General features: G+C 40.7%; 1 protein-coding gene across 2 annotated transcripts; it reads left to right on the plus strand.

Annotated features, from left to right (window-relative positions):
* The first annotated feature begins 222 nt into the window (after positions 1–222).
* NIT2 (nitrilase family member 2) lies at positions 223–24422 on the plus strand. 2 transcript variants are annotated; one of them, XM_037834507.1, is made up of 10 exons: positions 223–424; positions 4556–4674; positions 6303–6423; positions 7525–7613; positions 11526–11619; positions 12133–12207; positions 13735–13813; positions 15531–15629; positions 22574–22629; positions 22998–24422. In XM_037834507.1, exons 1-10 carry the CDS (start codon positions 418–420, stop codon positions 23087–23089), a joined length of 831 nt encoding a protein of 276 aa, XP_037690435.1. In that variant the 5' UTR covers positions 223–417; the 3' UTR covers positions 23090–24422. The 2 variants fall into 2 exon arrangements, with proteins under 2 accessions (XP_037690435.1, XP_037690425.1); XM_037834497.1 differs by lacking the exon at positions 223–424 and adding an exon at positions 627–931.
* The last annotated feature ends 1474 nt before the right edge of the window (positions 24423–25896 follow it).

Below are 25896 nucleotides of genomic sequence, written 5' to 3' on the forward strand. Positions count from 1 at the left end.
CAATCAGCATTTGGTTTTACCCTGGCTACGCGGGTGATCTAACGAGCAAGATCAGTTGTTCTGCAGAAGACGGCAAAGCTACAAACCAGACAGAGTCCGGTTGTTAAACATCTGCCAGCACACCACCTTGACTTAGGACGTCGCCTCTTTGCCCCTTTGCCTTTTAGGGCATTCCTATTTCCCCACCGTGGTATAATAAGCCGTTTCGCGTTGGTCCATCCTAACGCAAACAGCCGGCGGTTAATAGATACTTGAGCCACGCAGAATGGAGACACCCTCTTATTGGCAGTCGGTCCGTCCGGAGGCGGGGAGGGGGCGGAGTCTCAGTCACGGGGCTCCGCCCCTCGCGGCGCCGCTCTAGCTCGCTTGGCGTCCTCTGCTCAGTGGGCGAGGTGGAAGGTACTTCCCGGGAGAGCCATGGCCAGTAAGTAGCACGTCCTGGCGCGGCGGCGCGAGCTTTGGTGGCGGGGAGGCTTCGGGTACGGTGCCGGCGGAGGCTCTCGTCGGCTCAGCCCCTCGGCATCGCCGGTGCATACGCCGCGCTCGCGGCCTTTCCTCAGTCGGGTGCCGCGGGGTTGGGGTTTGGGAACGCGGGGTTGGCGGGAGTGTCCCGGCAGGTGAGCGAGGCGGGGAGAAGGCCGGAGAGGGGGCGCCGCGGAGCACTCTCGAGGGTTCCAGTCTTTCGGAAGGGGGTCAGGCCTCAAGCCAGGCGCGCCGCCTCGGGGCCAGAAGGGCCCGTCCCTTGCTCCATTGGGATCCTCTCGCATCCGGTAAGGCAGTGTTTCTGGGTGAGTTCCAGAGCCACCTGTCCCAAAATCTGCGCGGGAGAGTTGCTTGTTAAAAATGCAGTTTCCGCACCCTATCTCCAACCCAAAGCAGCAGAGAGCCTGGGAGCAGGTCCGGGACTCTGCACGCACAGTTAAGTCTTCAGGTAATTGTTCTGCCTTATGGGATTCTTGAAAGCTGTTAGGTTTTGCATTAGAAGCCGAGCTGTCCGACGAGGTTTCTTTCACTCTCTTTACCTTAGATTGATTTTTGCGCTTGGGTTTCGCAAACGTGTCAGCCCTAATTGTTTTGAGCCTTGTCACGTGAAAAAGAAACACCTGCTTTCTTTAATTTGGGCTGTGTGGTAAGAGGACTGGATAATTTGCCACACATTGCACTATGCCCTTCACACCCACTGGAGAATAACCTCCTGTCTTCAAGCAGAAAACTAGGGGTGTTGTTTCTGCGTCTGGACATTGAGCTTTCTGGTTAGGTATTACAAGTTATGTGCCCATCCCCTTCCCTAATCAGTCTTTTTTATCTTTCAAGGGCCTCGGGGTGCATTTCTAGCTGTGTATGCCCCCAGGCCAGATTCCTTTACATGGAGCAATGGAATACCCTTGACGAGGAGCCTGGAGACCTGAATGGCTCAGCCAGTAGCTTCCCATAGGATGTCAGCAAGTCATTTAATCTTTTTGGACCTCAGTTTCCTGACCTATAAAATGAAAATAAACTGCCCCTGCTGAGGTCTTGTGAGGCTCCCATGAGATGAGGTGTGTGAAAGTGCTCTTTGCTTTCCATTTCAAACTGCCAGAGCAGTGCAAGTTGGCGGCTGAATGTTCAGAATCGGGATATAGAAGTCCCTTTACACACACCCCTAGGGGTGTGGCTGGCACTTGGAAGAGGCAGGGCATGACAGAGGCTGACAGATATGACTGTGGTTCTCGATAGTGGGGATTGAGGATGGAATAGATCTGGATCCCTTGAGGAGTTTTCAAGTTATATGATATCCCCTACCCTCCAGCACATGTGCACAGAACAAATTAAAAAGGTGTCAAGGGGTTTATACCTCTCTATCCTGCTTTCTAGATTTTTGCTTGGTTTGTTGCTGTGCCACTTACTTTGTTCAATAGTTTGTGCCACTTTCCCCCATCCAAGCCTCTTGTTATCTCATCTATAAAATGGTAAATGATAACTCAAGGACATTTGTATGTGTAAAGGACCTGGCATATTCCTTAAATGTTTTTTCCATCTTGTTCTCTTCACATAAGGCACTTTATTCTTTTTCCCTTGGTAAGCCCTTCATTGTGACATTACAATGAATATTAAGGCACCCAGGGACCTTAAAAGCCATTGTATCTTCATCTTCCAGATGAGGAGATAAAGTGACCAATATCTCATCCTGGGTATTGAGAAACTCCCCAGTGACAGAATTTCCCTGCTGCAGCACCTCTGTGAAGTGGGGCATCAGGCAGTCCCAAGATGTCCAAGAATGTCAGGACAGGTGACCCTCTGGGTGGGAGGGGTGGAGGGGAGCCTTCATCATAACCATGGTGGACTTCATCTTCTGGTCCCTCAGAAGCAGAGATAACCCAGCTTCTAAATTACAGTGGAGACCTTTAATGGGTCTGTGTGATGTTCTGGTGACAGGCTCAAGGTATCTGCTTACCCCAGAGTAATCCCAGCTTTTGTTTCCTGTTTGAGGTTCCCTTGTTTTCGTCTAGATTCTGAAACTGTTTAACTGCATTCAGGGTTACATTTAGCTCCTCTCACTATATTTAGGAAAGACCAAGGATATGAGACATCTGAGTTACCCTACTTTTATGGGTAACCCTGAGCCAAACATGCCTTCATCCAAGGCCAAAGTCTGCCATTGTGCCTCTTCTGGGGATGTTTGCACTGTTGCAGGAGACACCCAGAGTTAGCTCTCGAATGGTGGGGTTTTTAGACTCTGAAAGTAGGGGAGGGTTGGTGAGTTAGGGCGGGCCACTACTAAGTCCTGAAGTTTTATAGACCTTCATGGGTTACACCGTGCTTTGGATCCTTCACTGCAGCCTCCCCATCAGATCGTGAGCAGAAACTGTTTATCAGTCAGGATCCAGGCAGGACACAGAAACCACACCAGTAATATGAACAGGGAAAATTTAATATAAAAAATTATTAACCAATAAAAGGTGATTACTCTTAAGAGTTAAAAGAAAGCTCCAAAGAACATAGGAATAGCAAATGTAGGGTGTAGCTCCTACCTTAAGAAAGGAATAAACTTGGAGGAGGACCCAACCTCTTCACCCCAAGGCTAAGATTCAGATCTTGTTGGCCTGGCCGTATACATAATTTGTGGAGCGTGGTCTACACTGAAAATGAGGAGTCCCTTGCACAGAAAGCAGGAAAAAACTGCTGTCAACTTTTCCTTACACAGTTTCTCTCTCAACCAGTCATGGTGTTTTTTATTTGCTATTGTGTGTTGTGCTCTCTTGGACACAAGGATATTCATGGGATGAGTACGGATCTTCACAGGTGCCTGGGACCCCCACCCTGTGACTCTGCACCGGTACTGCCCACCTGTTGCCAGACTCTGGCTCCTGCCAGCTGCTGGGCTGTCTACTGGACCAGTGCACCATGTCCCAGGGAACCTCCTCACTCCGTGGGCCTGCTGCTCCACTTCATGGTGGGTGGGCCACTTCCTAGGGATTGCAGCTTCTGTGCTGAGATGTGCTCAGTCTCTAGATCGGGACAGGATGGGAGACCCAAGTTCAAATAGTAAGAAATAGAATCAGTATTCAAGTCATGTTCTCATTTCATTCCTCACTCTACACAGTAAGAAGCTGGCCCTGCCAACTTCACTTCAGATTCTTGTGTCTGGCATGGGGCTTTGCCTATGGATGTTAATCTCTCTCTCAGTTTCTCAGCCTTAACGCTATTGACATTCGGATTGGATTATTCTTTCTTGTGGGAAGGCTGCCCTGTGCACTGTAGGATGTTTGACAGCAGCTCTGGCCTCCATCCATTCGATGCCAGTGGCACTATATCAGTTATGACAATCAAAAATATCTCCAGACACTGCCAGATATCCCCAGGGGTGCAAAATTGAGGGTGTGGGGGTGGGGTGGGGGGAAGCCCACTGCTCTGTCTGAATTCAGCAGTTGGATCTTCTGATAACTGTTTTTTTTTTTTTTTTTCATTTAATTTATTTATTATGAAAAACTTCAAACATGCATAAAAGTAGAGACAATAATAGTACAATAATCTCCCATATACCCATCACCCAGATTCAACATTAACAAGATTTTCCATATTTGCTTCATCTAACCCTTCTTTTCTTTTTCCTTTTGAACTTTACAAACATACTGTTTTATAACCATGTAAGATTCCAAACATACTGTTTTATAACCATATAAGAAATTCAGACATTTTGTTGTTATGTATATCGTTTTTGCTTTCAACAAAGTAATAATTCCTTAATAAGTCTAATAGGTAATATGATCTTTAAAAATGTCTTTTTATACTTGTTTTTTTTTCAAATCAGGATTCAAATAAAGTTCGTATATTACCTTTGGTTATTGAGCCTCATAAGCTCCCTCTCTTTTTTTCATGTCATTGATTTGTTGCAGAAATCAGTTCTAGATTGTTCCAGATTTGTCAGTTTTTCCATTCTCCCGTATTTTCCTTCTCAGATTATTTTTTGGTTGTCTGGAGCGTGGTCTGCAGAAAATTCCTTGAGATGGAATTCCATGTTCTCGAACTGTCTGTTCTTCCATTGATAACTGTTTTCTTTTATACTTGTTCTCAGCTTTCCGCTTGGCCCTCATTCAGCTTCAAGTTTCTTCCATCAAATCAGATAACCTCACTCGAGCTTGTGGCCTTGTCCGCAAGGCCGCAATGCAAGGAGCCAAAATAGTTTCACTGCCAGTAAGTATGGGGGAAACCATCCCTTTCTGGAAACTGTAGACCCAGCAGAATAGAGTTTGCTATCTCTGGTTGTCTGCTTGTGACCTGAGGTCCAGCCAGGTCCTTGGGAGCCTAGGTCGTTCCATGTTTGTCTGGAAGATGACCCTAGAAATGGTCTTTGTGATAGGATGTGTCACCATGGTTACAGGCCTTTAACTTTAGGATCATCTACTCTGATGCAGAAACCAAAGTCCCAGTAGGTTGAGGGACTTACCTGAAGCTAAAATACTCAGTGCCTTGGGTACTTACCTTTGTTCCTATATGATTAAGTCTTTATAGGACCAGGACATATTGGTTTTAACACTAAGTCTCCAACAACAAAAGACTGAAAATTGATTAGGGACATTTGGGGAGTCTGTGGCATCTTAAAGCCACTAGGATTCTGCATCTCTTTCTTAAATGATTTCTTTTAAAGCAGAACCAGCAGAAGGTTGCACAACATTTGTTTGTTAGACAGTGCAAGGTTAATCCCAGAGAGAGTTACTGCTGATGTCAGGACATGTGTCTGCTGGCATCTGCTCCAGAGGCTTGATGAGGATCAGTGGGTGGAACTTTTCGAGACATCTCCTCCCCTCCCAAACTCCCTCTTCTGTTATGGGGAGCAGGCAGCCCTTTGTACAAACCTTGTCTATTGACTGGAGAATTTTCAGGAACACCTAGTATTTTAGTTAGGCTCTAGTCCCTCACAAATGTGGTCAGTGAGCAGGAATCTTTAAAAAGCAGCTGGGGATCTTAATGGTAATCCAATTTTCCTGTAGCTTCAGTCAGGGGACTGGCCTATACTTGTGCCCTGATCATAGTCTCTTGCTGGTTTATGTTGCTGGGGCTTAGAGTATAAAGCCCAGGAGTCAAAGCACTTGAATTTTGTATAGGTCCGCTTCACAGATTATCTAGCATGTATCTGTATAAGCTGGAAATCCTTGGGCTTGAGTTTTCCAGCACAGTGTCTGGTACACAGAAAGTCTCAATAAGTGGGAAATGAATGAATTAGATCCTAATTCTGCTGCCTTTTTTCTCAAATATCACAGAGCTGTTGAAGACAGATACAGCTGAGGCAGGGTGAGAGACTTCATAGAATCAGAATGATAGCTCTGGAAGGGAACTTAGAAACAGCTCATTTTATAGATGAGGAAACATCTTAACATCTGTGGCTTTCAGAGGTTATATGTTTTTTTCAAACACAAGGCTTTGTGCTTTACATGGTTAATAACTATAATTTTGAGCCCATGAATTCATCCTAACACCCAAAGTCAGGTAAGTAAGCCTGACTGGATGCTAGGTGCCCGAGGTTGATCTAGTTGATCTCCTGTAGATGCGAGGCAGAGGCAGGTCTGCTGTTTGCTAGTGTGACCATGATCTGGTAATGCACATGTAACTTCCTCCTTTAGTTCCACCTGAGCTGTTGAGTCCTGTCTGTGGCCATTGACTCTTTAGCTCTGGGGTGTCAAAGTTTTTCTTATTAGCTGTATTTTACTTCTTTAAGTGAAAGTGGAGCTGGAGGAAGCAGCTATGTCTTCTTAAAGAGAACTTTAAAATGGATTGGGTGTTTGTGTGTTTTTTCCCCCTTTTTCTCTGCCAACATTATACAGGAATGCTTTAATTCTCCATATGGCACAAAATATTTTCCTGAGTATGCAGAGAAAATTCCTGGTGAATCCACACAGAAGCTTTCTGAAGTAGCAAAGGAGTGCAGCGTATATCTCATTGGAGGTAATTTCTTGCCCCAAAGGAATAATGGCCTATGCATTAAAAACATCTGGATGATTTTTGTTTTTACATTTAAACTCTGGAACATGATTTAGCCATTAAAAAGAATGAGACAGATTGATATCTAGTAATGTGAAAAGATCTTAAGAAATACTGTGAAGTAAAAAAAAGCAAATTTAGTATGATAGGTTCATATTGAAAACTGGGTTTTCCCCATTCACTTGAATCCCACACCCAAAAGAAGGCTATATATTTTTATATGTGGGTTTGTATGTAAAGGCATGGTAAATGTTGTAGAAGAACATGTACCAGGATAATATTATTATTTTTCCTGGAGAAGGAGAGGCATTACATGGGCAAATGTCAACTGAACTTTTGCTTTAGTGGTGGAAATGTGGAAAAGAGAAATCACGTCTGAGTGTCTTTCATTATATTAATACAGGGTAGGACTGTTTTGTTTTTGTTTTTGTTTTTTGGTAGAGAGGCCACATACATGAAAGTAGCTTTATTTATGTGGTTTTGAAATAAATTTTGAAGTGTTCTATTTACTTAAATAAAAAATAAGCACAGTGAAACTATTCAATAAATATAGCAAGCAAAAATTATTTCTACATTATGATATACTAAGGATTAGAAATGAGTAAGGGGGAGAAATGAAGGCAAAGCAAGAAGCATAGAGATGAAACCACAGGAGCTACATTCAAGTGATGGAGAGACCTATGTCTTAGCATTCCCATTTCAAGGCCTTTTGTGATATAGCTCTTTTGTAGGACCTGGCAAATTTAAGTTGAGCAACAGGAAATTCCCCATTTTGCTCTAGTGTTACAGATTAATTGTTGCTCAAGAACAAGGTTAAATTTCAGGAAGAGTTTGGTTATTTTTTAAAGCTGTCTTTGGCATCTTACTTATATTTCATCTGCACTCTGGAGTTTATCTCTAGAACATCATATTCAAGAAAAACCATGATTAAATAACCCTTAGAACATAGTAAACTTTACTGTTGGACACAAGTGACAATTTATCGAGTCTTTATCCATTTATCACAAAAGAACTGCTTTATTCAGAATGTTTCGTGTGCCCTTGTGTTTCTCTCCTCAATGAAAGGTTCCATTCCTGAAGAGGATGCTGGGAAATTATATAACACCTGTGCTGTGTTTGGGCCTGATGGAACTTTGTTGGTAAAGTACAGAAAGGTAAGTAGGGAATTAAGTTTCATTGCCTCTTGAGAATTCACTGTGAAGTTGTTGACTTCTTCTCATCATATTGTATACATATTAGGCATTTGGCTGGTTGTCACAGGTGAGTGTTCTTGGCTGTTGGCATGTTTACATAAATTTTAGATTCAGCCTTTCAAATTCTGCAAGGGAAAAACCTACAGGAATTTTGATAAGGATTGCATTGAAATAAATTTGGGGAGAGTCGATATCTTTGTCGTTTTAAATGCATATACATTTAGGATTGTTAAGTCTCCCTGATGAGTTAATCATTTTATCATCATGAAATGTTTCTATTTATTTATTGCAATATGCTTTATCTTGAAGTCTATTTTATCTTTGATATTAGTATAATCACTCCAGGTTTCTTATGCTTCCTAATTGCGTTGTACATCTTTTTCTAGTCTTGTATTTTCCACCTGTTGGTGTCTTTATATTTAAAATGGTTCTCTTGTAGACAGCATATAGTTGGGTGTTGCTTTTTTATTCATTCTGACAATCGCTGCCGTTTAATTGGAAGGGTTAGTCCTTTTCTGTTTAATGTAATTTTTGATAAGGTCGAACTGAGGTCTACAGACATTTTACTGTTTTTTTCCCTCTGTTCCTCTTTTCTGCATTCTATTGGGATAATTGAATATTTTTTAGAATTGTGTTTTAATTTATCTAATTTAATATCCAATATAATTTATAGATTTTTCAGTAATGTTTCTTTTAATTATCTTTTCTGCTGTTGATGTAGGGATTGCAATATATATTTCCTTAACGTGTCATAGTCTACTTAGAGTTAATACTGTGCTGTTTCATGTAAAATGTAAGAACCTGCATCCATTTAAGTCCGTTTCCTAACCTCATTCTTTGTGCTATATTGTCATAAATATTGTAATACATACACTTTAACCATCACCTGGCCAAGTTGACACAAGAACCTACTGATCACAATCCCCAAAGCAATATTTTTTTTTATTTGATTAGTTATGTGTATTTTAAAGAAATTAAGAGGAAAAAGTAGTCTTTTATATTTATCCAAATGTTACCATTTCTGATGTTTTTCTTTCCTTCCTGAAGATCTTAGTTTCTATCTGGTATCAGACAGAAGGACCTCCTTGAGCTTTTCTTAAGTAAGAGTCTACCAGCTATGAATTCTTTTAGTTTTTGTTTATTATTATTTTGTTTATTTTGCCTTCATTGTTGAAAGATATTTGGGCTGGATATAGAATTGTGAGTTGACAGTTTTCTTTTTTTCCATAGCAGTTTAGAGGATGTTGAGTAGTCCTCTAGCTTCACTTTTTTCTGATAAGAAGTCAGTAGTAATTTGTTTTGTTGTTCCCCTGTGTGTAATTTGTTGTTTTTCTCTGCCTGCTTATTATCTTTGCTTTTCAGCATTTTGACTATGATGTGTCCGGATGTGGTTTTCTTTGCATTTATCCTGCTTGGTACTTCTTAAATCTGTTAATTGACATCTTCCCCCATATTTGGGAAATCTGGGGACATTATTTTGTTAAATATCTTTTTCTATCCCATTTTTTCCTCTTATGGGACTCCAATACAAATATATTATACCTTTTGATATTGTTCCACAGGTCCCTGAAACTCTGTTGGTTTTTTCCTCCATTCTCTTTTTCTCTATATTCTTTAGATTGGACAATGTCTGTTGCTCTATCTCCAACTTCACTGATTCTTTCTTCTGTCTTGTCCAATTTCCTATAATCCAAAGTGTGAAAGTTTAAAAAAAAAAATTTCTGTTATTGCATTTTTCAGTTCTAAAGTTTCCATTTGGTTCTTTTTTACAGTTTTTATTTCTCTACTGAGATTTAATACTTGTTTATTCATTAAGAGCATTTTTTTCTTTATGCCCTTTAGCTTATTTTCAATCACTGCTGGTAATTATCACATCTGAGTCATGGTGGGGTGTGTCTCTATAGATCATCTTTGGAGGATCGGTAACAGTTTCCTGTTTCTTTGACTAGTAATTTTGGATTATATATTGGACTGTATGTTGTAGATACTCTAGATTCTATGGTATCCCTATGAAAAGTGGATTTTTGTTTGTTTGTTTGTTTTAGCAGGTTATAAACTTGACTGTACTCAAAAACCAAACTCCGTCTCCTTTGTAAGGTGGACTGCAGCTTTGTGTGGTGGGCAGCAGCTTTAGCTGCTCTGTTCAGTTGGTTAGCCTTAGCTGGGTTGCTTGTGGTTTGCCCTACTCATGTCTAACTCAGTGGTCAGCCTGAGAGTTGAACAGATTTTATATGCATAATTTAGGACTCTTGCCTTTTTGACTCTCTCCTTTTCAGAATTTTCCCCTTTATTTCCCAGTTGCTGTGAAACTCTCCTCTGAATCTTCAAGCCAGTGAGATTGCTGGTAGTTTTTACCAGCACCCATGGCACCAACTGGTACATTCTCTCAGGCCAAGAACAGTAAACAAATGGGAAACTCACCCAGTGCTAGTTCCTTCTTTCAAGTGTTGACCCCCTTCAGTTTTTGCCTGATTTTGGTCACTCTCTAGTGCTTTTAAATAGTTGTGTTTTTTAATATGTCCAGAGTTCATAGTTATCTGTGGGGCAGTTGGTCTGATAGGAGCTACTCTGGAAGAGGAACCCACATTGGTCTAGTTAATTCAGCTCTTTGAAGCACATCATTTCAGTATTGAGTTTTCCAGTCCATGTATGTGGTAAATATTCCTTCATTTGTTTAGGCTTTCTGTAATTCCTCTTAATTTTTAAGATAGTTTTCTAAGTAGAGTCTTGCATATCTTTTCTTACATTTATTCCTAAGTGTTATTTTTTAATGCTCTTTCATTTTCTGTTTCTTGCCAGTATATAGAAGTACTGATTACTTTTTAAAATATTGACCTTTTATTATAGCAACCTTGCTAAACTCTCATTAATTCTAATAATTTATCTGGAGAGTTTTTGGGAGTTTCTAGGTACACAACTACATCATCTGAGAATGATGGTTTTCATTTTTTTCTTTCTAATTCTTATACTTTTCATTCCTTTCTTTGCCTTGTTCTGTTTAGGGCCTCCAGTACAATGTCGAATGGCAGGTTTTCTTGACTTGTTTCCCATCTCAGATGGAAGGCTTTCAATATTTCACAATGAAGTATGATGTTTGTTTGAGGCTTTTTGCAGTTACTCTTTATCAAATTAAGGAAATTCCCTTCCTAGAAGAGTGTTTTTGTTTTGTTTTGTTTTTTAAATCATGAATGGATAAAGAAGTTTTCCAAAATGCTCATTATAACACACACACAATTACAAATACACATGCACACACACGTACACACAACCAAATAGCACAGGTACAGATAATTAGGCAATTATAAAAGAAGTATATCTTACTTAAATGAGACCATATTTTGTGTAGGTGATGAATTATATCAATTAATTTTCTAATGTTACATCATACTTGCTTTCCTTAAATAAATCCAATTTGTATTATGCTTTTTATGCATTACTGGATTTGGATTAAAAATTTTTATCTATTTTTAAATCCTCACCCACTTTCAACCTCTTCAGCCAGTGTCTGCTTGAGATTTATCACTTCCAGATATTTCTCAGATTCTGAGAAATCATCTAGCATTTGTACTGAGTAAAAAAACCACACATTAATTACTTCTCTGCGTCCCATGGGAAACCTGGCATTTATTTGCCCACTACCTAGAAAAGAGGTGTTGTAAAGCTTACTGCAACTTTTTCAGTTTCTTGTGGTAGAATTCATTTTGATAAGATGGCAGCCAGCTTGTGGGGTGGGTTGTGGGGAGGTTGGGGGCACCCTTTGTATAGTTGGTCTTAGAGCAACTGCCTTGTCTGCCATGGAGCAATAGATGTCTGCTATTATTACCATGAGCCCTGCTGGAAAATCAGTAACCAAAGCTATTATTTGTGATGCAGATCCATCTGTTTGACATTGATGTTCCTGGGAAAATTCAGTTTCAAGAATCTCAGACATTGAGTCCCGGTGATAGTTTCTCCACATTTGATACTCGTACGTGCCAGATAAGTTTGCCTCTTGTAGCAATCCCCATAGAAGAGGATCAGGTATTCCTTTCTTTTTCTCTTATATCCCTTCCCAACTTCTCCACTTAACCTGACTGCAAGACTAGAAGTGAGAAGGATAGAGAATGGTCAGAGATTTGGAAAGTTCAGGCTGAATGGAGAACTAAGGATTTGACATGAATTTATTCCTCCATTTGGTCACAGCATCCTATTAGTCTGAAAGCTTCCAAAATGTACCAAATAGGCCATGATTGAACACCTCCCACTTAGATAATAAACATTGAGTTAAAATTAATTTCTCATTTCTACTCTCCTGGCATAAATGGTATCTTTCTGGGGAGAAGTTCAAACAGGAATGAGCTTATCAGTAGTCTCCATCTACAGGTCCTACATTAATTTATTTCTGTCTGTGTTTTGTGATGAGTAAGTCATGGAGGTTCTACCTTGCTCCACCATGCTGCAGGTTAACTTTTCATTTGTGCATATTCTGTTTGGAAAACAGCTTACTGCAGAGTGGGCCTGGGCATCTGCTACGACATACGCTTTGCAGAACTCGCACAAATCTACGCACAGAGAGGTGAGGAAGCACTACAGTTTTGTTATGAGGTTTGCTTCTGGGCTGGTCTCTGTTAGGGTAAAGGGAGCCGTTAGGCCAAAAGGCTGGGGCAGGAGCCTTAATCTCCCCACCCCCAGACTCTCTACCACCATCTGGCTTTTCTCATTTTTGTTGCATATGGATAATTGGGATTTTCAGAGTTGTGATTTAACACAGCTAAGGCAGGAGCCATGCTCTTAAGTGTCTGCTCTACTCTTTGAGCCTTTACTGCTACTGTGTTTGAAAAGAGTTACTTGGAGCCCGGTAGAAATAAATAGTCTGTAGTCTCATGGATTTCACCACCCAGTAGCCCCAGACATTGGGGAGCAGTAGAAATATTGTCAGTTATATTTTGGTCCAGGCAAGGAGAGGGGAGCTGATGGCCTGGAAGAGTACCGAGTCAAGTTAAAAGATAAGAGTCTGGTTCCTAGTCTTTTCCTTAATTGGTATGATAGCTAGGTAAATCATTTAATCTCTAGGGCAGTGGTTCTTTAGTTTCCGTATAGGATTGGAGTGAGGATTAAGGAGCAAGAACTCAACTAAACTACTAGACCACTTGTTTTAGTTTCCTGGCTGCTGAAGCAGTTACCATGCAGTGGGTTGATTTAAACAAAAAGAATTTATTAGCTCACAATTTTGAGGCTAGGAGAGGTCCAAAGTCAAGGCATCATCAAGGCGATGCTTTCTCCCAGAAGACTGTGGCAATCTGGGGCTGGCTACCGGCGATCCTTGGTCCTGGGCTTTTCTGTCACATGGCAATGCACATGGCAGTCTCTCCTGGATTCTATTTGCTACCCCTGTGGCTTTCTCTTTATGTCTGAATTTCATTCTGCTTATAAAAAGACTCCAGTAGTAGGATTAAGACCCATCCTGATTGGCCTAGGCCATACCCTAACTGAAGTAACCTCATCAAAAGGTCTTATTTACAATGGACTCACACCCATAGGAATGGATTAAGTTTAAGAACATATTTTTCTGGGGTACATAGCTCTAAGTCACTATACCAGTAGAACATTAGACTACTACTTCCAAGTCACCTGTCACTTAAAGAAGAGAAGTGGGTACAAATGGTCTCACAGCCTGGTCAGCAGAAGGTGTCATTGCATGGGCTCTGGGGCTGCAAGTCTCTGTTGAATCTTATCAGTAAGCATTAGCACACCTACTCTGCCCCTAACTTCCGTTGAAAAGAATTACAAAACATGGGCCTTGACCATGCGAGCTAACCATATGGTTCTAAGAAAAATTTGAATGACAGTTCTTCTCCACTATCTTTAGGGTAGTCACATGATTTCTGTCATTGATACCACTTTTCTTGTGTGTCTGTATGTGTGTGTCTAAAGGAATTCAAAGCCATATATTAATGCTGCTGTTATTGTCTGATTTGGCTGATATCTTTTGGCTTGGGAAAAACTGACTTTGGTCCCAACAGGGTAAGGATCTAAGGGAGGGACTGGAGTGGTTGGTTGTTCATCTGGATCCACACTGTTGTTTGGCCTTTCTTACCCCGAGGCTGCCAGCTGTTGATGTATCCTGGAGCTTTTAATTTGACCACTGGACCAGCTCACTGGGAGTTGCTTCAGCGAGGACGGTAAGAAAGGAACCATATCTTCAAGCATCTCTGTGTTTATTCTTTGTGGAAAGATTTCCAGTTTAGTGGAAATACCAACCTTCCTGATATACCGCCGTGCCTCACGATGCCCCTGTATCCAAATGCAGTTAGAAAGGATGCATCTATTGGGAGGGAATCTGTTGCTGAGCACCTTCTTCAGAAGCCGCAGCACCAACTTCATGGATTTGGGGATATGCTTTTTCCATTTCCAAGATCATTGAGTGCATCAAGTGGGCAGTGATTTCATTTTTCATTGATTAGATATGGATTGGTGTCTCTGAGACAGTTCCCAAGAGAAATTGAAAGCCATGGAGCTTATTTGTTCAAAGCCCCAGAAGCCAAGGAAAACATAGGGGTTACATTAGCCTGGCAGCCATAGGGAGAGATTTGTGGTCTTCACCCAGCTGACTCTGCTGCTCAGATTAGGGTATTTATCCTTCCCCTTCCTCCACACCACCCTGCTAGACCTGGTGCTGCTCTGCTAAGAAACTATCATAAGGTCTTGTTCTTCTAACCTATAAATCCAGGGTTTTGTACAAGTATCTTTGGCATATCACAGTAGCTGTTTCCTTAGTCCCCATAAGGCTGAGGGATGGTGAAGGGCAGATAGGGGTGGAAGGAAGTAATATGGAAGAGAAAAGGAGTGTGACTGTGTGTGTGTGTCTTTAAAGTGTTTGAAAAATCATGGAATGCTGAAGGTCAAAGATGATGGTATTTTTTTCATTAAATTTTTTTTGAGGTATAATGTACAGAAAAGTGCACTAATGTTAAGTATAGAGCTCAATGAATTTTTACATAATTATTCGCTTACCACCAACATTAACATATAGAACATTTCTAGTCCCCAGAATTTTCCTTCTTCCCCCTTTCCGGTCAGTATCTCCTCTCTTCATCCAGAGGTAGCCACTATTCTCACATCTAGTAATAATGGTAATTTTTATCAGAGGAGAAAGTAGTGGTGGTTGGCTGGCTTCAGGGTGGAAGATGGGGTAGGGGAATGTGATACCATGAGTATTAGTAAATGTAGAGTCTTGTCAAAAGTAAGAAAACCTTGGGAGGTGCTGGGATGACCTGGCCTGGGCCTGTTGATTGAATGCAGAGGGCTCCCAGGTGAGGTGGGTTAGTGTATCTGAACTGCCACCTGAAATTACCTAATTTGAGGTGGTGGGACTGCACCAACATTGTGGCTTGGAATGGCTGTGTGGCCCGCCAAGCTATATTGCCCAAGAATTGCCAGTCTGACCTCCCTGGCCACCTTGACCTGCTTTAACCAGAGAAGCTCTGCTCTTTTCCATAGTACATGTTGACTTAACACCTGTGTTGCTCAGCAGCAGCTCTGTTGACATTTTGGACTAGATAATTTGTTTTGGGGAGTTGTCCAGTGCATTGTAGGATGTGTAGCAGCAGCTTGGCTCTATCCACTAGCTCTTAGTAGTAATCCCCTAGTCATGACAGTCAAAAAGTTCTCCAGACCTTGCCAAATGTCCCCTGGTGAGTAAAATCACCCCCTGTTGAGAACCTTGGCTTATATGTAAGATACTCTTTGAAGAGAGGGTACCAAGCTTTTGTTTCCTCCCACATCTAATCCAGCCTGTCCTGTTCTGTTTTTTAAAAGAAGGTTCAGTATACTTGGGATTGACAAGTGCTGATAAATCTGTAATGTATGATTTTCTTCTTTTCCTTCCATTGATTTCAGGGCTGTTGATAATCAGGTGTATGTGGCCACAGCCTCTCCTGCCCGGGATCTCCAAGCCTCCTATGTTGCCTGGGGACACAGCACTGTCGTGGACCCCTGGTGAGTGTGGCTAAGTGCAGACAGGTTCACTAGGGGGTGGCATATGGGCAAAGGAGTTGCCTGATTCCTGACCAACCTGCCTCCATACCCCACTCCTATTTTCCCACATGTCCTACCTACCAGTTTTCTGCTTCTCTGTGAGAGAAACTCTTAATTTGTCCGCTTGGAAACCATGCGAGGTTGTGTTTTGTGCATATTACCTTGTGTGAGGTATGGTAGGGCCAGACATAGATTAAGAGACAGACACTGGAAGAGTTTGAAAGATTTATTATACTCACAGTTACTTGGGAAGAAGATAGTACACCATCCAGGGCCACATGGGGAAACACCAGCATCAGGCACAAGGCAGAGAGAGCAAGTGGGACTGAGAAAATCTATTATGGTTTCTGTGGGAACCAAGCAAGGGTTGGGCAGGGGCACCCCAGAGTGGGATTGGCTGGCTGTATTTGAAAGTAGTGCCCCCACACTGGGATCAGAATTATCTAAGAGTAATAAATGTAAAGGTGGGGCTTGGGCACAATGGGGCACCTATAGATGTTAACATATCAATATGCAGAAGCTAGAAAATGTGGTTAATACAGAAAGAAATCACTCTGCTCTCCTGAGTGAGTGCTTGGCCTTAGCCCTCTTCTGACTTTCACTGTCTATCAGACTTGGATCATCTAGAGGAAAAAGGCAGTGGTGGCAGATGGGTGGTTTTTTTGTTTTTTTTAAATTTATATAAATATATATAAATATATATATATATATATAGAGAGAGAGAGAGAGCTTGTTCACATACCATTCAGTTATCCAAAGATCCAAAGTATACAATCAGTTGCACACTGTACCATCATACAGCTGTGCATCCTTCAACACAATTAATTTTTTTTTCAATTTTTACAACATTTTCATTACTGCAGAAAAGAAATAAAGACAAAAAAAGAAGGAACCTCAAATCCTCCCATACCCCTAACCACGCCCCCCTCCATTATTGATTCATAGTTTTGGTATAGTACATTTGTTACTGTTGGTGAAAGAATGTTAACATATACTAACTGTAGTATATAGTTTACAATAGGTATATGTTTTTTCCTATATGCCTCTCTATTGTTAACTTCTAGTTATAGTGTCATACATGTGTTCTAGTTCGTGAGAGAGATTTCTAATATTCGTATAGTTAATCACAGACATTGTCCACCACAAGGTTCACTGTTTTATACATTCCCATCTTTTAACCTCCAGCTTTCCTTCTGGTGACATATGTGACTCCGAGCTTACCCTTTCCACCACCTTTACACATCTTTTAGCAGTGTTAGTTATTCTCACAACATGCTACCATCACCCGTCTATTTCTAAATATTTAAGTTCACCCTAGTTGAACATTCTACTCATAATAAGCAACCGCTCCCCATTCTTTAGCCTCGTTCTATATCCTGGTAACATGTATTTCATGTCTATGAGTTTACATATTATAATTAGTTTGTATCAGTGAGACCCTGCAATATTTGCCTTAATGTGTCTGTCTTATTTCACTCAATATAGTGTCCTTAAGGTTTCTTCATCAACCCATTTATTTTAAAATGGTTTTGTTCACACACCATACATTCTGTGCTAAGTAAACAGTCGTTGGTTCCCTGTATAGTCACGTATTTATGTATTCAGTACCATTGCCACTATCTATATAAGGACATCTCCATTTCTTCCACAAAGGAGGAAGAGTCAAAGAAGGCAGAGAGACAAAAGAAAAGAGAGAGAGAGAAAAACAAAACAAAAAACAAAACAAAACTCAACAGCTAGAATGCAACAAAAGGAAAGATAGTATTAACCTAAAGCAGAATAAGGAGTCAGACAACATCACCAATGCCAGGAGTCCCATACCCTTCCCCTATTCCCCACCTCACCAATATGCATTTAGCTGTAGTATATTGCCTTTGTTATATTAAAGGAAGCATAATACAATGTTTCTGTAAATTATAATCTCTAGTTTGCATTGACTGTATTTCCCCCCCAATCCCACCCTATTTTTAACACCTTGCAATGTTGACATTCATTTGTTCTACCTCATGCAGAAACATATTTGTACCTTTTATTACAATTGTTGAGCACCCTAGGTTTCCCTGAGTTACACAGTCCCAGTCTTTATCCTTTGTCTTTTGTTCTGGTGTCCCACATGGTTCCAACCTTCCTCTTTTAACCATACTCACAGTCATCTCTGTTCAGTGTACTTATATTGCTGTGCTACTATCTTCCAAAATTGTTTTCCAAACCTCTCACTCCTTCCTTTTCCTGTTTGCAGTGTTTCCTTTAATGTTTCCTGTAGAGCAGGTATCTTGTTCACAAGCTCTGTCATTGTTTGTCAGAGAATATTTTAAGCTCTCCCTCATATTTGAAGGATACTTTTGCCAGATATAGGATTCTTGGTCAGTGGTTTTTCTCTTTGAGTATCTTAAATGTATCACCCCACTTCCTTCTTGCCTCCATGGTTTCTATTGAGAAATCTGCACATAATCTTATCAAGCGTCCTTTGTATGTGATGGTTCGCTTTTCTCTTGCTACTTTCAGGATTCTCTCTTTATCTTTGACGTTTAGTAATCTGATTATTAAGTATCTTGGCATAGGCCTATTCAGCTCTATTCTGTTTGTGGTATGCTGTGCTTCTTGGATCCATAATTTTATGTCTTTCATAAGAGATGGGAAATTTTCATTGATTATTTCCTCTATTATTGCTTCTGCCCCTTTTCCCTTCTCTTCTTTTTCTGGGACACCAATGACACGTACATTCTTGCTTTTCATTTTGTCATTAAGTTCCCGGAGACATTGCTCATATTTTTCCATTCTTTTCTCTACCTGTTCTTTTGTGTGTAGGCTTTCAGGTGCCTTGTTCTCCAGTTCCTGAGTGTTTTCTTCTGCCTCTTGAGATCTGTTGTTGCATGTTTCCATCATGTCTTCCATCTCTTGTATTGTGCCTTTCATTTCCATAGATTCTGCCAGTTGGTTTTTCGAACTTTCAATTTCTACCTTATGTACACCCAGTGTTTTCATTATATGGTTCATCTCTTTTGCCATATCTTCCCTAAACTTTTTGAATTGACTTATTATTAGTTGTTTCAATTCCTGTATCTCAGTTGAAGTGTAAGTTTGTTCCTTTGACTGGGCCATAACTTCATTTTTCTTAGTGTAGGTTATAGTCTTCTGTTGTCTAGGCATGGTTTCCTTGGTTACCCCAGTCAGGTTTTCCCAGATGAGAATGGGCTCAGGTCCCAGAAGGAAGAACTATTCAGTATCTGGTTTCCCTGAGGGTGTGTCTTAGAAAATTGGTACTCCCTGTGATGCCTCAGGTCATTGTGCTTTTCTGCCCAGTGGGTGGTGCCTGTCAGCCTATAATTCTAGACTGGTGTAAGAGGCGTGGCCCGTGGCTGTTTTCCCCCAGGCTCTGGAGTCTGGTTTGAATGGAAGGTGGGTAGTAGAGCTGAGTCCCACCCCTTTCCTCTTAGAGAAGATAGAGTCCCTAGGGAGAGGTCATTAGCATTTGAATAGACTCTGCCTGCACTATCTCCACCCTTGTCTGGGTTAGAGAGCTGGGAACTGAAAATGGCTATGGGTTTCTGCTCTGAGCCAAAACAGGGACAGAAAGCCCCCTTCAAGGCCAGTCCACATCCACCCTCGGGTCTCCAAGGTCAGTCGTCACCCAAAGCCTCTGTCTGCTTGTTGGGGATTCATAGCTTGTAGTGAGCAGTCCACGCTTGTTAATTAAAATCCCAGTTGGAACTCAACTGAGCTATATTTGCTTGCTGGGAGAGAGCTTCTCTCTAGCACCATGAGGCTTTGCAGCTTGGGCTGTGAGGGAGGGGGCTCCCAGCTTGGATCCGCAGTTTTTACTTACAGATTTTATGCTGCAGTTTTGGGCATTCCTCCCAATTCAGGTTGGTATATGATGAGTGGATGGTCACGTTTGTTCCCCCACAGTTATTCTGGATTATTTACTAGTTGTTCCTGGTTGTTTATTAGTTGTTCCAGGGAGACTAACTGGTTCCACTCCTCTCTATGCTGCCATCGTAGATCCTCCCTCCAGATGGGTGGTTTTACTAAAAAAGACTTCCATACTCTTGGCCTTTGGTTAAAATGTAGGCTGGGTGACTGGTCAGAGGGCAGGAATGAATTCTCTAGGGTGAGGACTTTGCTCAATGAGTAGAGGAGTGGGAGGATGGGTTCACTGAAGGCAAACTATGAACCTGTCCCCTGCGAAAGAGACATTTTATTACTCAGTGCAACCAGCACATAAGTCTACCCAGATTCACATACAATCATACTTGAAAAACCGAATATTACGGTCTGCATTTTTACAGTTTACATAGCACTTTCAAATACATTTTCTCAGTTTGAACTCTCAGGGGCTTCTTATTAAGCTCCATTTATAGATGTTAGAATTGAGGTTCACAAAGATAAAGTGACTAGAACTGGTATTTGGATCCAGGAATTTTGACATCAGAACTTCGATTTATGCCACACTACTTCTCATACATCAGTATGAATACACACACACATAGATTGATATGTATTTCTATAATTCCAGGATAAATATACCAGTAACAAGACCAAGAATGATTGAATATCACTGTGGGAACCCAAAGGTTCTCTTTTCACTTTACAGAACACAAAGCTTAGTGTGTGTGGTAGGGGAAGGCCTTGGAATTATGACTAGAGACAGAGTCTCAGTGATCCTCCTGTGCATTAAGGTGTAGGGGAAGGGAGGTGTTGGAAGACTGGAAGGATTAAGATGGCTTCAACTTTCTTAGACTTGATTCAAGTCCCTCCAACCAAATGTTAGCAATAGGCTTCCTGGCCCCCATTTCTTGGGCATTCCTGCTCCACAGCTAATTCTCATGATGATTTATTACTGACCAAGCTGGCTACATCTGACACAATGTTGTTACCTTTATTTATTCCTTTTCAAAATTCCATCTGTGGAATTTTGAGGTCTCTCTGACTTATACTGACATTTAGGTAATTGCCTGGGGTTGATATAAATTGGTCTTTGAATGCCAAAGCAAATGGAGAAGAAATCGAAAGTAATAAGGATTTAGTAAAATGTATTAATAATGGTGTTTGTAACTCATTTGTGCCAAAAATCTCTTTCTAGCTATTTGGTAAACTGAACCAGTTACTGTGTCAGATTATTATGCCAGATTACTTTGTTTTGTGCTTTGGAGAAATTTCATTTCATGAGATATGTATTTATACTTCCTCTCTGGGCCAAAAGACTAAGTGATAGAAATAGTTTTCCAAATTAGCCTTCCCCTGGATTTATGAAGGGGTGTTGCAGTTTCCTAATGTGGGGTCCCTGTCAAGGTCAGGTTCCCTTACCACTTCTACCTAGACCCCATGGGTTAAAATCTTTCCCTCAACTGCCAGTTTGATGGTCTGAGCCCTCAATTGGGGTGCTTTCCCCTGTGGGGCTGGTTGCTGCTGGGGAGAGGCTGAGCCCACTTATGGTTGTGCCTGGGAGTCCCCCCCAGAGAGCCTCTTTGTTGCTCAGATGTGGCCTCATCTCTCACTAAGCCCACTCAGCAGGTGAACTCATTCCCCACTCCACCTGAGTGGGACGTGACTCCTGGGGGTTGTGAATCTCCCGGACAATGTGGGAGATGACTCTTGGAGATGAGCCTGGATCCATTACTGTGGGATTGAGAGGGTCTTCTTAACTGAGGTGGGGAAGAGAGATGAGACAGAATGGGGTTCCAGTGGCTGGGAGATTTTGGGTAGAGTCGAGAGGTCACTCTGGGTGGGAGAGGGTCAGGTATTCTTATGAGCTATGTATGCCTTTTGTATGTATTCTTATGCACTATGTATGCCTTTTAGTCTTTGGTGTGTTGGAATGGCTAGAGGGAGGTACCTGAAGCTGTTGAACTGCGACCCAGTGACCTTGATTCTTGGAGACGATTGCATAACTATGTAGATTGCATAGTGTGACTGTTTGACTGTGAAGGCCTTGTGGCTTGCACTCTCTGTCCGGTATATGGATGGATGAGTGGAGGACTGGGGACAGAAATTGGATGAAGGATAGAGTGGGATGGAGGGGATGCAAAGAGTTTGGGGTTCTTTTTTGCTTTTATTTTTGTTTTGGAGTGAGGGAGAGGTTCAAAGGTTGATTCTGGTGATGAACGTGCAGCTAGCTGTATGGTGGTGCTTTGAATAATTGTGCACTGTGGATGCCTATAGGGTGTGTGTATTTCAATTAAACTGTATTTAAAAAAGTAAATGAACAATGGCAGGAGGAGGGGAATGGGATGTTTTGGATATTCTTTTTTTATTTTAATTTTTGTCTTATTTTTTGGAGTAATGAAAATGTTCAAAGTTTGATTGTGATGATGAAAGCACAACTATATGACGATACTGTGAACAACTGATTGTACACTTTGAATGATTATATATTATGTGATTATATCGCAATAAAATTACATTAAAAAAAATCTTTCCCTCAAATCTGAAAGTGAAATCAGTTGACTTAGCGATCCAGGGTTCACAGGCCCACCATTTCCAGGGCAGGGTAGCAGCCCTGGGAGGCATCGAAGATGGAGATCCACAGTGTTCTTTTAAGGAATTTCACTAAAATGCACTCAAGAGGATGGACTTTTCTGTTGGTTATAGGCAGCCTTATTCTCTGTGTTTATAAAACAGAATAACTATCATTTCCTAGTAGTTTGCAGTTTATAAAACATACTCCATTTTCTCACTAAATTCTCACAGAGCTTTTATTTCCATTTTATAGATTAAGAAATAGAAACTGCAAGTGGTTTGCAACTGGGTCACAAAGCTTATTAAATGGAAGAACGAGGGATTTTATAATGCTGCCTTCTTGTTTAATCGCAGATTCTTTTCCTTTGGCTGTAAGGTGGGGAGGAAATACTTGAACATCAGCAAACATTAGTGAGTCCACTCATTCTTCCCTGAATTTTTTTCAGGGGTGAGGTCCTAGCCAAAGCTGGCACTGAAGAAACGATCGTATATTCAGACATAGGTAAGACTTGCCCTTGGCTCAGTACATCTGTATGAATACACGCACACACACGCACACACACACACACACACACAGATTGATATGTGTTCCTTGGTGTCTCCATTGCTCTGAGGCCACTGCCCATAACTGTGAAGCCCCTGTCACCCTAGAGACTCCTTTACTCTCATACTCCGTTATCCTCAAAGATGTTCTAGGGCCTGGTCGGCTTTTTTTCTTGGTTTGGTTTGAAATGACTCTAGGGCTAGTGCTAGGCTGTCTGCATCTGGTCAAGGTCTAGATTCCCATTGTTTGTATAGTGTGTGGAGAAGAAGTACCCTTAGTTAGTGAGGAATTGCATCTCATTAATAATGACTTTGTTGTTTTTGCAGACCTGAAGAAGCTGGCTGAAATACGCCAGCAAATTCCCATATTTAGCCAGAAGCGATCAGACCTCTATGCAGTGGAGACAAAGAAGCCCTAAAGTGTATATTTCTGATTTGTCATGAAACAGGAAGATAGGATTCTGTAACACAGTCAACTTGCTACTGATTTATTTAATGGAAGTGTGTGGTTTTTTTTGTTGTTGTTGTTGTTTGTTTTTAAATTTTATCCATTTCCCTGCTGGAAGCTCTCAGTTGAGATGATGGAGTAGCTCATTTATATTCTCCATATCATATTTAAGTGTGCATTGAAGAACAGAAGGAAAGGGTGGATTCTCTAAAGCTTCTTCCATACTTCAGTTGCCTCAGAGTTGTTGGTAAAAGTATCAGATTGGTATTTTGGTGGCTGATTCATAAATATTTGTGTCATGAACCTCTTACCACACTTGCTGGTTTTGGAACCCATTACCTAGAAAACATTGTCTGGTGCTACTCTTTTATCAAGCAGTACCTTAATAGTTAATTTTTATTTTTTTTGGTCCATGCATGGCTATGGGGGAAACAAGATAATAGATCCAAGAAGGTGGCAGCCCCATCCCTCATAGCTATTTGGGCTCTGTAAGTTCAAGAAGGAACTAATGATTCAACTCCAGACTCTCCTGGGCTGGAGGGAAAAGTGAGCCCTATGGCAGAATGGCAGTGACAGCAGTTGGTGAAGGCAACTGAAGTATGAATCCTTACAAAAGATGAGTGTCTGAAAATCTCATCTTTTTCTGTCTGCTTTTCTCTCTAGAAACACTTTCTAGTTCCATAAAGACAAGTCTTTCCCTTCATTGTCAATCCTGTACTTCAGTTGTCCTCAAATTGTTGGGTCTCAGCATCCTTTTGCACTATTAAAAATTAAGGATTCCTTAATGGCATTATTCATTCTCATATACATAGTGTCTTGTTAAAAAAAAAATAAAAAATTAAGGACTCCAGTGAGCTTTTGTTTATGTAGGTTTTAGCTAGTAGTCAGCTGGTAAATGGTTAACAATCAACTGTCTGAAAAACAACCACCCTGATTTGTAGTAGCATGTGTGATACATAAGCATGTCCTACCTGACGAGGGCTTGATCTTGCCCCTGCCCTCCTTAGACATCCCTTCCCATAACACCCTGGAAGCATGCTGAGCTTTTGCTGTTATAACCTTGAGCACAGCCTGTCCTGGGCACATCTTGTTTTGAGAAAAGAGCACATAATGAGATGTCTTCCTAGTACTAGTGGGCAAGCCCTTGGCACTTAACTACCTTTGTTAGTTAACCATATATAATCTGTAAAGCAGTTGCCATAGGTGCAGACATACATAGGTGAACTTCTTGCCACCTGTCTGTTACAAGGTAGACGCAGCTCTCTGTATATAACCTCCCCTAATAAATGCTTTTATTTTAATCACTCTGGCATTTAGTGCTTCTTTCTTTGGAATCTCAACTGGCCCCATTGTAGGGTGGTTTGGGGCAGTCCCAGAGGGTCTTCCCCTATTTCTTCTTTCAGGGTGAGTCCTGCTTCAGGTTCAGCAGTACACAACCATACAATTTGCCAATTTCTGTGGTATAAATACTTGCACTGTGGCTGAGTTCAAGCTATCACCATGACATTTCTAAACACGAAGTTGGGAACAGATGTGCACAATTAGCTCCTGTAAGCTGGTACAATCCTGCTCTAGTATACTTCTGGTTATATGTGAATATGTGAATATCATATTGAAAAGTACAACAAAATTTTAAAACAAAAGAATACATGAGCACACATTCTATTTAGTTGTAAGTTATGACATCATGCATCATTTAACCTCCAGCAACCAGCATTGTGGCACTGTGTACTCATAGAGTTAAAAAAGCAATGACTTATTTTAAGCATATAATTTGGTAAAATTCTACATCTGTATACATCCATGGAACAACTGCATTCAAGATAAATATATCCACCACCTCCATAAATTTTCTTGTGCTCTTTGAAAATTCCTCTGGCCGCTTCTCTTGTCCCCAGATCTGCTTTGTTCCTATAGATTAGTTTGTGTTTTCTAGAATTATATGTAGATATAATTAAATTATATATAAATGGAATCAAGATATGTGTATATTTTTTATTTTTCACTGAGGATTATTATTTGGAGATTCATCCATGTTGTGTGCATCAAGAATTCATTCATTTTTCATTGCTTAGTAGTATTCCATTATATGGCTATACCACAATTTGTTTACCCATTCACCTGTTAATGAATATTTGTGTTGTTTCTAGTTTTTTGCTATTACAGATAAAGCTGCTAGAAATATTTGTGTACAAGTCTTTCATTTCTCTTTGAAGTAAATTTCCAGGATTGAAATGGCAATTTAACTGCTCAACTGTTTTCCAAAGTGGTTGTACCGTTTTACATTGCTACCAACAGTCTACCAGAATCCAGGTTTCTCCATATCCGTGCCAACACTTGGTGTGAATAAGCATTTTAATTTTAGCCATTTTAATGGGCATGTAATATTTTTCCATTGTGTTTTAATTTGCATGTTCCAAATAACATTTTTTCACATAACTTTTTATGTGCTTGTGCTTCTTTGCCATCTCTATATGTTCTTTGGTGAAGTGTCTTTTCATATCTTTTGGCCATATTTTTATTATTCTCTTATTGAGTAGTAAGAGTTCTTTATAGATTCTAGATACAAGTTCTTTCAGGTATATGTTTTACAAATATTTTCTCCTAGTCTGAGAAAAATTGCCATGTCATTTTCTTAAAAGTATTTGAGGAGAAATGTGATTAATTTTTATTTAAAGCAGATTTATTGAGAGAAATTCATATACCATACAATCTATCTCAAGTATAATCACTGTCTTCTAGTATAATCACAGAGCTGTGCATTCATCACCACAATCA

The sequence above is a fragment of the Choloepus didactylus genome, chromosome 1, assembly GCF_015220235.1.
Source record: "Choloepus didactylus isolate mChoDid1 chromosome 1, mChoDid1.pri, whole genome shotgun sequence".
Lineage (NCBI taxonomy): Eukaryota > Metazoa > Chordata > Mammalia > Pilosa > Megalonychidae > Choloepus > Choloepus didactylus.